Source organism: Periplaneta americana, chromosome 11, assembly GCF_040183065.1.
Source record: "Periplaneta americana isolate PAMFEO1 chromosome 11, P.americana_PAMFEO1_priV1, whole genome shotgun sequence".
Classification (NCBI taxonomy): domain Eukaryota; kingdom Metazoa; phylum Arthropoda; class Insecta; order Blattodea; family Blattidae; genus Periplaneta; species Periplaneta americana.
Window position 1 is genome coordinate 110,732,336 of NC_091127.1, and position 14,656 is coordinate 110,746,991.

At 36.5% G+C, this 14,656-nt stretch overlaps 1 protein-coding gene across 4 annotated transcripts in view; it reads right to left on the bottom strand.

Moving 5' to 3' along the window:
- Positions 1 to 14,656, bottom strand: part of LOC138709244 (exportin-4-like) — a 117,445-nt gene that overhangs the window by 53,691 nt on the left and 49,098 nt on the right. For all 4 annotated transcript variants that reach the window (XM_069839884.1, XM_069839883.1, XM_069839885.1 and 1 more), the window contains exons 13-15: positions 7,607 to 7,793; positions 6,016 to 6,175; positions 2,706 to 2,875 (exon numbers count right to left, since the gene is read on the bottom strand). In XM_069839884.1, the coding sequence (XP_069695985.1) occupies positions 2,706 to 2,875; positions 6,016 to 6,175; positions 7,607 to 7,793 (517 nt within the window). The remainder of the gene's footprint in view (positions 1 to 2,705; positions 2,876 to 6,015; positions 6,176 to 7,606; positions 7,794 to 14,656) is intronic.

Below are 14,656 nucleotides of genomic sequence, written 5' to 3' on the forward strand. Positions count from 1 at the left end.
AGATAAGGTGATTTGCTTGTTGAATTCTTGTTTACAGACACGGCAATCAACAGAGATGTTTACTATGAGAAACTAAAGAAATGATGTCGTATGATCCACAACAAAAGAAGTGGCATACTTACTCCTGGTGTTTATGTTGCTTCATGACAATGCTCAGGCCAAAACTCAAGAGCTCGCCAAAACATTTGGCTGAAAATAACTTCATCGTCCCTCCTACTGCCCACACCTAGTGCCAAGTGATTTTTATCTGTTCCTGCATCTGAAGAAATTCTTCATGGCCAATATTTCTTTGGAAATGAGAATGTCAAAAAAGCTGTATTATGTATCTCATTTTATGACAGGTAGTATTTCTACAATCCAGGTATACAGAGACTGGTTCCCAATTATAACAAGTGTCATAAAACATAACAATGGTGGAAACTACACAGAAAAGTAGTTTAAGATGTTTAGTGTCCAATGGGAATAAAGTTTTTAAAAAATAATTTTCGGGTTTTCCTTAATAGCCTACTAGGACTTACTTAAGGTACGGTCACACGTCGCTACTTTTGCAGCGCTACTTTTATACTGCAGCTGCAAAAGTTGCGTGTCGTGTTCACACGTAAGCCAAAAGTAGCGCGCTGCATGCTACTTTTCGTGCTGCACAACCCGAATGCTGCAAAAGTTGCAACTGGAGGTTGCGAGTCTGTTCACACGCAAGGCGCTACTTTTGCAGCCGCAGTCATGCTGCAGGTTTCCATCTCCGTATTGACTTCTCAATATACATTTTGTGGTTATGTTCGCATTATTAATAAACTCATGCGAAAGCTTCCTTATCTATTATTTGCTTTTCTGTTGTATCTAGTATTCAGAAATTGACATTATTTTTACTATAAAGCTTTCAAAAATGCCTATATACTTAAATGATAACCAACAGTATATTCACGTAATCAATGTTGGCAACCCTCCTGTTTGGAACTACGCTACGGAAAATTTTAAAAATGAATTATATCGTCACCAATTATGCTCAGACTGTGTTGTGTATTTAATAACAGTTACAAATAATTTATTTTCATCACATTTAACATTAAAATATATCCAAGCAATAAAGTATCATTGGCACATTTGGGTGGTAACACTGCTTGCAACCACAGCAAAAGTTTCAACAAAATCGATATCAAAAATGCTGCAGCTGCAACCCTGAGAACCCTGTTCACACGTAGCTACTTTTAAGTTGCGCGCAGCATGGAAAAGTAGCGGGCAGCAGGTTCGGCAGCCGCTACTTTTCGGGTTGCACCGTTGTTCACACATCGCAGTACAAGAGTTGCGCAGTTTTTTGTACTGCAGCGCTGCAAAAGTAGCGACGTGTGATCGTACCTTTAGGCCTGCTGGACATGTGTTGTACACATTCTTCAATGCTTTGATCAATAGAACACAGTGCCTTAGATTGCCAAACTATAAAATCGATAACAAAGCTTCATACATGTATGATTTGAGGCTTTCTCGGCGTTGGTTCGCTAATATGTTTTCGCGGGATATCAGCCGAGTTAAGATTTTGGAATGCTCCAAGCTTTCGACTGCTATCTCTGCAGCCATCTTCAGGGAAGTGATGTCCGAACAGAAAGTCGAAAGGTTATATAGATGTGGCACATCTATATAACCTTTCGACTTTCTGTTCGGACATCACTTCCCTGAAGATGGCTGCAGAGATAGCAGTCGAAAGCTTGGAGCATTCCAAAATCTTAACTCGGCTGATATCCCGCGAAAACATATTAGCGAAAGCTTCATACAGTTTTTATGAAAACCAAAGCTATAAGATTTCCATTAGTATATGGCAGATTGCATTCAATTTGAGTAGGTACATAAACTTACATATCAGATTTGTCCTATTTTTGACATGAGACAGTTGAAATGTCTCTACACAATGGAGTCTGGGAGTAAGGCAGTTGCCATAAGCATAGGGGAAACAGATGAATGTTAAGAGGAATTGGTGCTCTTTTATTGAAAGTGGGGACAATTATTCTAATGGGGGAAAAAAAAAAAAAAAAAAAAAAGTTGTTCTTCAAAATTTGTGATATGGCATTCTGTACAGAAAACTATTTCAAGTCTTATAAAAAAAAAAAAAAAAAAAAAGGGAGTTTTTCATGTAATGTGAACATTCTAATTATTATTATAGTAAAAGGTTTAAAAAAAAGGTACAGATATCCCCGTCACATGCCATGAAGGCACTTGGGGGGGGGGACATGGAGGTAGAGCCCAATGCTTTCGATGACCTCGGCACTAGAATGAGGTGGTGTGGTTGGCACCACGCTCTGACCGCCTTTTACCCCCGGGAAAGACCCGGTACTCAATTTTATAGCAGGCTGAGTGAACCTCGGGGCCATTCTGAAAGTTTGGCAACGAGAAAAAAAATCCTGTCATCGCCTGGGATCGAACCCCGGACCTTCCAGTCAATTATTATTATTATAGTGCACAATTTAATTATCATATAAAAATAATTAACGCACTGATAATTAGAAATATTTTGAAGAAACAGTGCACTTTACACACTTTGCATTCTAATATACTCATAGAACAGATAAAATGTTCTCCATTATCATTGAGTTAACTTAGTTCAGGATTATCACACTCTTTCACCAAACAATCTTTAACAGATGTTAGTTCAGGATTATTACACTCTTTCATCAAACAATCTAAGTAAGACTAATCTCTTATATATCAATACATACTTCTCTCGCATGTCGACTAGTGCAATGAATAACCTCACTGTATCTTTCACTAGTCCTGGCTCTGAAGAGAAGGAACAAAGGTTCGATTCAACCTTGCTCAGCAGAAAGTTCATTGTCCATGTAGCACCCTCAGTGTCCTTGCCAAAAGCTGCCAGAAGAGCCATGCTCATCTGAAATGGAAAGGCCTATTATGTCAAACTAAAGAAACACTTTTACAAGGAAGAATCAAAAAGTAACCTTAATGATTGTTTTATTAATTTAATATGCACAATAAGACTACAAACACTTCATCACTTTTGAACATAGTATAACAGGAACACTTGCATTGAACGTACTGAAGACTATGCTGAAAAGTGATGAAGTGTTTGTAGTCTTGTTGTACATATTCAATTAATAAAACAATTATTAAAGTTTACTTTTTGACTTTCCCTCGTACATACAATTTTTACTGTTTGATCTGTGATGTATCTTCTATGATTTTTTTGGATATTCTAGCAAACATTTGTTGTGATTCCTATATAAAGCTCCTTGTGAGCCTGCCTCGACTTTCTTATTCTCTAGTTCCGCCCACCACATGGTAAATCTTAGAAAGAAGACAGTCATCCCTCCCTGCCTTCCACCCTCACCACCCTTGTTTGAGAAAGGGGGCTACCCAGGTAGAAGAAACACGTTACTCGTATTGACTGGCTACTTTTTCCCCGCTGATATTGCATCACCCTGCCAGTGCATGTCCCCACACTTAGTTCACTTTATATCTGCAAGACAGCAGTCAAGCGAGACATGGACCATAAATGAGAAAATTGCCTTCTCCCCATTGGTTTGTGCCAACGTGACATCACTAGTCACATGACAGGGAGGAGCACCTCTAATAAAAGAGCGAACCAAAGCCATAATTAGAGAGCACCCATCTCCTCTTCAAACCAACTTCTTTTCTTCCCCCCTCATCACTTCAACCCCTCACAATTCTCTCTTACAACACTTCCAACTTTGAAACAGAATCAGTCCCAACTTTGGCTACTGGCAGCAGGCATTTACTGTATAATAAAATTGATCAAAGTATCCTCAACATTAGTTGAAAGCTACATTACATATTATGCTAATAGCATCCTGCTGGATACATTAAGAAAACATATAATATACAGTAGGCTATATTGTCAGTTGAGTCATAAGTGTTCTAAAACTTAGTGAACATCTTCCTGGATAAAAGGTAAGAACAAATGTTCATATGACCAATAGGTCTCAAAGGCTTTCTTGTCTAAATAATTTCTTCTTCTTCTTCTTTTTCTTCTTCTTCTACTGGCATGCAGCTCTTAAAGTTTAGCTAATGCCTCCTTAACAATGACAGCCTATTTCTCTCTATTCTAAATAATTACTACAAATAGATTTCAAGTAATTTTTAATTCAAAGTTTTGATTCAATACCTTTTGTACTTACAAGAGGTACTGAAAGTGTCCTCCATTATTTTCTACACATGCCTTCACACGACTAATACAAGACTGACACAGTCTTTCATAAGCTTCAGGATTTGTATGGACCATCTTGCAAGCTTTCTACACAGGTATCCAAAAGTCCTATGCATCATTTGCTGACATGACAGACAGTGGTTTCCAAATGATCTCACAGATAAAAATCTAATCGAGTAAGTTATGGTGATCGTGATGACCATGACACTGGGCCACCATGTCCAACCAACACATCACCCAGGATAAACGACACAGCAATGCTTTCTGACTGTATGAGAGATGTGTAGTGGGGGCTCAAACATGCAGAAAGAAGAAACCTCTGAGCAGATTTCATTTCACCGACTTCCAGGATCTGAAAGTAGCTGTCCTGACGTGGGTGTGACAAACTCCGAAAATGTGGTTCCAGGAGGGCCTAGAGATGTTGCCACATCGGTGGCATAAATGTGTACAGCTCAATAGAGACTATATTGAGAAAGTGGATGTATCTGTCGAAGTATAGAGGTTCTGGTTGAGTGTAAAAAAATAAAGTGTAATTCAATATGGAACGCCCCTCATATATATCAAAGTTAACAGTGATTAAAAAACTGTTGTCGATAATGCCCATGAAGTCACTTAAATATGCACTCCTGTATACATGACTTATAGATCTATGTCTAAAATGCAGGTAGTAGGCCATTGATGATACAAAGTAAGAGAGTTCAGCCGGCACCATGAATTGGGTCCCAGCATAGCTCAAATGAAAAGAGTGCTCAGCGCACAAAGCTGAGAGGTCCTAGGTTCGATTTCCGGTGCCGGAACGAATTTTTTTTTCCAATAATAGGTATCTACATGTTGACTATAATCTTTTCGTTGCAAGAATAATCTTACAATAAACAATGGCACGTGCCAGAAGGAAGGCCTGACTGGGTGCAGTCTGGCACCAGATATTCTCAGTAAGTGATCCCGCCCACTGTTGTACATACTGTTTTATGTTAAACATTTCCCGTTACTTGTCAAAGTAGACCTAATCTCACTAATATGCATTTGTTTGCTTAGGAAACTGTTACTTTATAATTAATTAATTGGATTCAACTCACTTAACTTACTGTATACATTCAACACCATTTCTTCTCTTCACTTTATATTTAGTAATCCTGCATAGAATTGGAATATATCAGTCCCCTAACTGCCCATTGTGCAACTCAAACCAGGAAATGGATTCGGAACACCTCAAAATCTGTGCTTCAGTGGCTGACCATGATAATATCTTTGAAAAATATTGGAGTGCAAGACGTCATATGACTTTATTGTCAAACGCCTGGCATTAGAAAACAACAACATATTTAGTAACCACACACATTGAGGATGCAGAAGCCATACTATCACGTGCTTACGAGAACAAGCTCAAGTGACACCAGAGTATTAGAACAGACTACCTTGGTATTATTCTTAGTATTCATCTGCTTACAACGTAAATAACAAAATATAAAAAGTAGCTTTTCTTTTAAATAGCGTTTTACATATGAGTGAAGTTATATGTTTCGTCATATTTAATAACTAGAATTCAATTTTTATTTTAAAATAATATAAGGTTATGATTTCCAAATACGGTGCTGTATATTTTCCTTCGTTGTGTGAGTGTTTCGACTGGAAGCCAATTACAGGTATGACAGCCACATGCTTGTGTTTACATTAGGATTTTTCTTACAGCGAAAAGGGTATACATATAGTTTCGATTATTCAATGAGTACGGCGAGGCCTCATATAACTAACATACCTGTTCATAATTTGAGATTTAAGTGTAAATAAGAAGGTATTGCTAACATACGCAGCTGCTATAAAAATAAGATTAGTACGACTTCACTTACCTCTGAGTAGTATGTTTCAACAGGAAGCAAATATGATAGAGACCACCTTCGGAGGAACCACATAATAGTAGAACCCACCTCTGGACTCAGCAGGTGACCAAGTTTCACCTGCACTGCTCTCATTTCCACTTCACACAAACGGAATACTGAAGCAACTAATCTGCAACACACAAACGTATTCTTATTAAGATAGGAAACCAACAAGGAAATATACATATGTATATGACTACACCACGAAACTTTATGCATTAAAAATACCTGAAAATATGCATTCAACTATGCAGTAAAAACTGTTGAAATATGCGCTAAAAATTGAAATATATGCACTAAAAAATACATTTTAGAGGTTTATTTTATTTTATTCTTTTATTGAGCTTCCTCAAATTAGAGGCTGCCATTAGACAAAGCATACAAAACAATACCAGAACAAATAGATAATGAAAGATAACAGAGTAAGAAAAAAAGTAAACAAGTACACAAACAAGCAATGGCAATTTACAGAATATTTACGATATAAATGAAAATAATTTGAAGCAATAAGTGTTACGAAGCCATATTATACAGAAGACGATTTTCCCATCAGTAGAAAAACAATTATTTGTCTTCAGAAACCTATTTCTTCAATAAATCTTTTCTATTACTTTTTCCTTTCAGCATGTTGGTGGTTAAACTTGTAAGCAGATCGTTCATGTACTGATTCTTCACTTGATTGTGCAGTAAAACTTGTTGAAATTAAAATGTACATGTACATTCATTTTTCGTTCTATTAAATTGAAGTAAAAGCAGTAAAATTCTGAATGACATCTAGACGACACGTATTTTTGTCCTGGCTCCTGAAAAATTAAACATGGATAGTACGTACACAGAGCAGCAGCTAGCCTCATGTTAAAGTGAAAAGCAACCCAACTTATACACTAGAGACAAGTATCCATTGTTGTCGCAGCAATTTCATGACTTCAATACTTATTAATTAATTATTGGTTTTATTCTGACATAATTTTTATATTTCTTGGGAATTATTCTTATTTTTATCAGAGAGAAATCTTGAAATTAGATAATAAATCGAGTAAAACAACGAAAGATGTTAATAGATGCATTTAAATGTGCAAAATAAAAATATATATGCGTTTATAAGGGAAAATCCTCGCGAAATATGCATTTATGCAAAATAAGTTGGCTTCATTCGAACATAAAAACCATGATCAGCAAAGATCCACTTTTACTTTTCCAATATGACAAAACAATAAAAGCATGCAATTACAGGAATTTCCACAGTCCGATTTCTAAAACAACATGGGTAGCAACATTTGCTGTTCATGACAGAGATGGACACCTCTTCACAGAACATACCGGTACCTCTGCAGATACCACTTAATTAAAATTAGATTCCATAATGCACTACATCCGGAAATATCAAATCCAATGGGATCAATGAATTAACAATGTTATGTATCCAGACACATAAAAAATCAACAGATATGTGTATAGAGGATTACAGTATGTACTCCTTGCCAGAACGTACACTAAATTTAAATCTGGCCCAATATAATGCTTTAAACAATTTTATACTTAAAATAAACCCAGGCATTACCTTACAACATGATCTGAAGACTCATCTGCTCCAGGTATGTCGAGAAGATGGTGTCCTGGAGATGCAAGGAGATTCAGAGTTGTCTCGACATTCACTTGTCCTGAGCTCGCCTGCTGAATACTGTAGTGCATGATTTCAGAGGGGATGAGTGCTGTCTCGCCTTCACTATCCATTGAAATCACGTGACCTACACAAAGAGCACCAAAAATCATTAATCATTGTATCAGTGTAAATGAAAATTACTGAAAAATTCATTTTTTCAAATGGTAATAATTTTATCAAATATCATTGTCTCACATTTTACATGTCTAGTTGTTAATCTACATCCTTCATTAAAGTTCTAACAGGATGATTAAAAGATTTCTTAAGATATCAATAACTGAAGTCTATAGGCAAATGAAGGACAGACTGGAAGACTGTTATGGACTATAATGAAACAATGTACCCTTAGAAAACACCTGCACAGGACAAGACACTAGGATGAAAGTCAGAAATGTAGGCTTTGTGGATTAGAAGATGAGGCAGTTTGGGATGTAATCTATGAATGAAATTCATTAAGCCTCAGAAAGTGTCATCTGTTTTGCATTATAAATGTGATTCAGAGAATATCACCGAAAGGGATTGCAAGATGGAAGAATATATTAACATTGTGTATTTATAATGCTAACCTTGCACTTAGCTCCACAAACGCCTAGGCACTATTGGGAAACACGAACAAAGTGATTTTCCTAACCAAATTGTTACACTGTTTAATTAAGTAGCTTATTTATTATAGTGTTTTTTTAAATATATAAGAATAACCTCTGGTCATCTTCAAGTTGCATAAATAAATAAAAAAAACGTTAACAAAGACAAAGTTTCAATCTTCCTTTTTTCTTGTCTCAAGCAAATTTATTATTATTATTATTATTATTATTATTATTATTATTATTATTATTATTATTTCATTTATTTATACTGGCAGAGTTAAGGCCAGAGGGTCTTCTCTTACACTCTACCATATCACAAAATACACAAGCAGTGAAATTTAACAAAAAGTGAAAAGAACAAAATATTTTCTAAAGCAGTTGGTAACAATCAATTGCAAATGAAGCACTCAGGCATTAATATTTCAAAACAATGCAGTAACCTGAAAAAGTTCCCCTTTTTATTCACACTGTTTACCATTCTTAGAAATAAGAATCCTATTCAGATTACAATATGAGGATCTATAATAAAATTGAAGATCTTGGGTGTAAATAAATACCCATAATATGTATCATAAAATTTTTGCTTTTATTGCAAACACAAAAGGTTGTCACATTTTTAAAACAGCATAATCCAACCATCTGCTAACATATTCACTTAATTCTCAAATTTGGCTTAACACAGTTTAGTATCAGAGAACTGCAAATCTTAATTCGTAGAGTCATCAATATTTACTTCTAAGGTATTTAATTTTACAAACTAATTTTCCAAATACTGCATGTTACTCACTCTTTCCTTCTTTTTACGTGGTACTGGCTTCACATAGGATGCAAATTTCGCAATGTCCACTATGTATTTGCTCAGCAAGAGACTATAATGTTTTCATTGTAATAGAGCCTTCAGTTTTTGTCTCAAAGGTTTCAAAATCTAGAAAGGTTAAGAAAATTATGTTCCAACGATCATTCTTTTTCCTACAGACTTTACAGGTAGGATCATCAGAGATATTAAATTGAAGTAAATGTAATTCTATCATAATGTAATCTGTACTGGTTTTCAAGACAAATTTTATTTTGCACTGTAAAATTTTGTAGACTATAATGTCGTTAGAAGATGTCTGAACTGAATGCAATATGCGATCTTTCTCACTATTTTGCAACTTCAGAGTACATTTCTGAAGGTAGTAATTAATGTTTCTAATTTCGATAGGACACTTGATTTTCGTGAATGATTTTTTCATGAATTTCTGCTAGGGTGTTAAAATTTTTATAGGTATGAACAAGACTCATTCTGTAGACACGTTTTACGATCGCAATTTGTCGCGAATTTTGCTTATTTTTTCCAGTTTTTTTTTTAGAATCTGGCAATTTTTTGCACTAATTGCGATTTTTTTTATGAATATTGCCGAATCATAGATTTATCAGTCATAAAATTCCACCTTCGAAAATGAAACATTAAAAAAAAAAGTACGAAATTAATGGTTTGTCTTTCATATTTTATTATGTGAAAAGCATGGCTACTCAGCTGTGAAAAATGAAAATCTGTGTGTCACGCATGCACAATGCTTAGGTTCGTTACACACTAACACAATGAGATGAAATATGTAAGAGATATTTACCAGATTTTCAGCAAGAGTATGTTAATGAAAACTAAGGAATAATGTATTTTAATAATTCAGCAACCAAAAGACCTGTCATAGTGTGCAAATGAACACAGGCCTAATGTTTTTGATATTCATGTGACACTTTCCTCCATCTGGAATTAGAGTGTAACCGGCCTTATTAATACTGGTCTGCTCGTCGAGATTGCTGTTTTCCTGTTAGCAGAAATTCTTTCTGGGTTAAATTTGAATGGAGCCATGCCATGCTAATGACAAAACCAAATGACTGAAGTTCTACTGAATATGATGATCGATAAAGTGATTTGCATAATTAAATTCAAACATTTTCCTCACGATTTACATGTTTAGACTTTTTTCACAATTTATATACTTAAATAACGAATTCTTTCACGAATTACAGTAGTTTTATTTACTGACTTCGATGTAATTTTATTCATCGTTTTACAGTATCCCTATTTATTAATATGTTTGGTTCTGTAACCTGTTGCACTGTTTAAGCACCATTCGCTATTTTATCTGCTATTTCATTACCCAATATGCAGAAATAGCTACAAATACATTGGTAACTTGTGTCCATACATTGTATCAGATGACCATACACAGGGTTGGTTATGTAGTAACATATGCTTGATTTATAACTCAAAAAGATTTTTAAGCAGAGAATAAGTATATCTTTTTGTTTGGTAATGAGATAATGAGATATCCTGAGAAATCACCTTGATAATTGGCAAGGGAAATTAAGCTTGAAATTCTAAGATTTCAGCAAGTAGTGGTACTGATAGTGGTAATGGTGGTGGTGTACTGGTAATGGTGGTAGTAGAAATAGTAGCAGCAGTAGTAGTAGTGGTGATAGTACTGTAGTAGTAGCAGCAGTAGCAGTAGTAGTAGTGGTGGTAGTACTGTAGTAGCAGCAGTAGTAGTATCAGTACAGCAACAATAGTGGTGGTGGTGGGATGGTAGCAATGTGGTGACAGAGGTGGGGATGGTGGTTATGGTGGTGATGGCAATGAGGGTGGTAATTTATTTAACAAACACTTTCCACTGCAGACATTATTTAGAACCAAAATTTAATATGGATGAGAAATGATCAACTAATTCTGACTGGAGCTCTTTACCAGCACAGGATTCTTTTATGTGCTGTAAACACATGACACGAGCCTTCCAACTTCACTTTTCTCCAGGAGGAAGTAATGCTAAAATTCTTAATTCACTCTAAAATTCATCACCCTTGGCCAAGTTTGAATCTGTAAACCTCAGATCCAATCTAACATTATCTCCACTAAATGACCAAGAATGATATTTGAAGCTAGTAATATGAGATATTTGCGAATAATACAAGACTGCAGACTATAAGATCACATAACAAGTAAAGAAATAAAACGGAAACAAGTAATTTTCAAGGTGACTAAGCCTGAGACAATTGTATCACATATCTAATAACGCCAGAAAACCAGGTAACCAAACAAGTCTTGTAATACAAACTAGGTAACCAAGTAATTCTTATTTTATTACAAAGTAAACAAGTAGGTCTTGTATTACAAAGCTGGTAAATAAGTAAGTCTTGTATCACAAAGCAGGTAAAAAGTAAGTCTTGTAATACCAATTAGGTAAACAAATAAGTCTAATTACAAACCAGATAAGCAAGTCTTGCATCACGAACTGAATAACCAAGTCTTGTATTACAAAGCAGATACACAAGCAAGTCTTGTATTACAAAGCAGGTAAACAAATAAATCTTGTATTACAAGCTGAGTAACCAAGTACGACTTGTATTACAAACTTGGTAAACAAGTCTTGTATTACATACTAGGTAAACAATTAAGTCTTTATTACAAACCAGGTAACAAAGTAAATCTTTTATTACAGGCAATCAAGTAATTCTTACATTACAAACCAGTTACCTTTTGTATTAGAAGCCAGAATAATCAAGTAAGTCTTGTATTATAAACCAGGGAACTAAGTAAGTATTGTATTACAAACCTAATAACGCAATAAGTTTTGTTTTACAAACCAGGTAACCAAATAAAATTTGCATTGCAGTAAGACATAGAAGGGTTGAATAAAAAGTAATGGCAACAGTGCTATAATTTTGAAATGGCTTTATTATCAGAGAAAACACCTCTTACATTCCTTCAACGTAATCTCTTCCCTCTCCCTCCATATTTCCATCTTCTGCTAGATTTATGGAAAGCATCCATCTCTGTTGATGTCCTGAAGTGACCACCTTATATAGCATGAATAATGGCGTCTCTTGTGTTGTAATGCTTACCTCTAAGTGGCTTATCATTTTGGGAAGAGATCACAATCTCACAGATTCTAATTACGTGAGTACAGCGAATGTTCCAGTACTTCCATCGCCAGCATTCAGAAGAGCTGTCATGGCATTAGCAGTGTGACTCCTGAGACGGTTCCTCGTATAGGATAAGGAGATTTTCATTAGATTAGTATTTCGTGTTAATATTCTTATATGGATAGGATGCGCGGACGTGTAAGTTAGTTTCAAAATCTGAGACGGAAGTAACAGGTGGACAGGAAGGCCGAACCCAAGCTAGGGGGACAGGAAACATGTGTCCAGGCGTGGAGTTGACTGATGAGGGAATGTATGGACTTTGCCTGCGGGTGGTCAGTAGGATGACGCCAAGCCAGGTTCCAAAAGAGATGATCTGGTATATGTCAGAGAATAGGACGCCGGAAGTAGGAGATGTTCTAGTTAACGAACAATTTTTGAAGAACGCGTCTTAAGTGACGTAAGTGTAATCATGGCCAATCAGGATTCTTAATAGAGACACGTGATATATAGATAGGAGGGCGAAATTCTATGTTTGGTGGTTGAAAGTAGGGGGTAGATTTGGCAGATAGACAGAAGGCACATACAACGCGTACGGAGAGGTTGCACTCCACATATTCTCGGCAAACCTAACTCGGCAGTATAACAATTTACGGACTTAGAATTTTTTAGTGGGTGTAGTAAGAAGTCGTGTGTTGCATTATCATTATAAGTCTGAATTCTTTCCTCTCATCACGTTATCAACTGTCCGTTATATTACTGGTGTTTTATAGTACAAAAGATATAATTACGTGAACTCAGAAATTAGTATACCAACTTGCGGGAAGTGAGAGCGAGATATTATACACTTGGACGCGCATTTCTGCTAACCTGAAACGAACACTTAATAATAATAATAAACGTTTTCATAGTTCTTACCAACAACTTCTGGTATGCGCCTACATCATTTCAACCTACGAGCACGTCTCCCAAACCCCATGTCCCGACCGTTTTTGCAGCTGACCTGGGAACCTCATACCTCTATCGGAGTAATCTCGAGGAGGCTGGCGCCCAAATTAATCTGTGTACATAGTTAATTATTTACATCGACGTGCCATCCTCGAGATACTTTCCATATTTCGGAGCTGGCAGCCGAGGGCGACGACGACCGCTACAAAATTTGGCGCCCAACGTGGGGCACGAGATGGCAACAATGACCACGGCGGGGATCGACGCGAGAGCCGACAGCCGACGCAGGGTTAATGCGGCTCGAGATGGCAACAATGACAACGGCGGGGATCGACGCGAGAGCCGACAGCCGACGCAGGGTTAATGCGGCTCGAGATGGCAACAATGACCACGGCGGAGATCGACGCGAGAGCCGACAGCCGACGCAGGGTTAATGCGGCTGATGGCAACAATGACCGCCGCGGGGATCGACGCTAGAGCTGACAGCCAACGCAGTGTTCGTAGAGCAGCTTGCAGTATCATCGACCGACAGCCACAACACCATGCAGACTCCAAACAGCTGAGAACAATGATGGACGGTGGGGGAGACGATCAACCAGGCGTAACCTAGAAGACGTCGATACGTAAGCATAAAGGGTTTCATTTCAATTGTTGTGTCCATATATATGTACATGTGTGTAATTCATTTTGGTAGGGTTTATTTTGTTTTTGAGTCTAAGGGGAATTGTTGAAGATATATTATATATTACATGTTGCTAAGGAGCCAGACTAGAAGTAAAAAAAAAAAAAAAAAAAAATGGAGACTACAGCAGGGACGAGTACTAGCCAAGATAAAGAAAGTTCGCGAGGTTCGGACAATGTCATGTCGAATAGTGTGTTAGAGCGGATATTGGAACAGATGAATCAGATGAGGAACGAAATGATAGAAACTAGTAATAAATTGAAGAGTGATTTGAAGAGTGAGATGGGTAATTTGAAGAGTGAGATGGCTGAGAATAGTAGCAGGCTAGAGAGCCAGTTCGGTAATTTGAAGAGTGAGATGGGTAATTTGAAGAGTGAGATGGCGGAGAATAGTAGCAGGCTAGAGAGCCAGTTCGGTAATTTGAAGAGTGGGATGGCTGAGAATAGTAGTAGTCTAGAGAGCCAGTTAATGGAAAGTTCTGACGTATATCAAGAGCAAATTCGTCAATTAAGAAATATAATGAACGAGAGATCTAATAGATTGGGAAATATGATAGAAGAGAGCTATAATAGATTGGGAAATGTACTAGCCGAGAACAATAATGAAGTGGAAAGTAAATTAATTGAGGATATTAGTGAATTGAATAATGAGGTAGCCGAGAATAGTAATGAAGTGGAAAGTAAATTGATTGAGGATATTAGTGAATTGAATAATGAGGTAGCCGAGAATAGTAATGAAGTGGAAAGTAAATTGATTGAGGATATTAGTGAATCGAATAATAAGGTAGCCGAGAATAGTAATGAAGTGGAAAGTAAATTAATTGAGGAT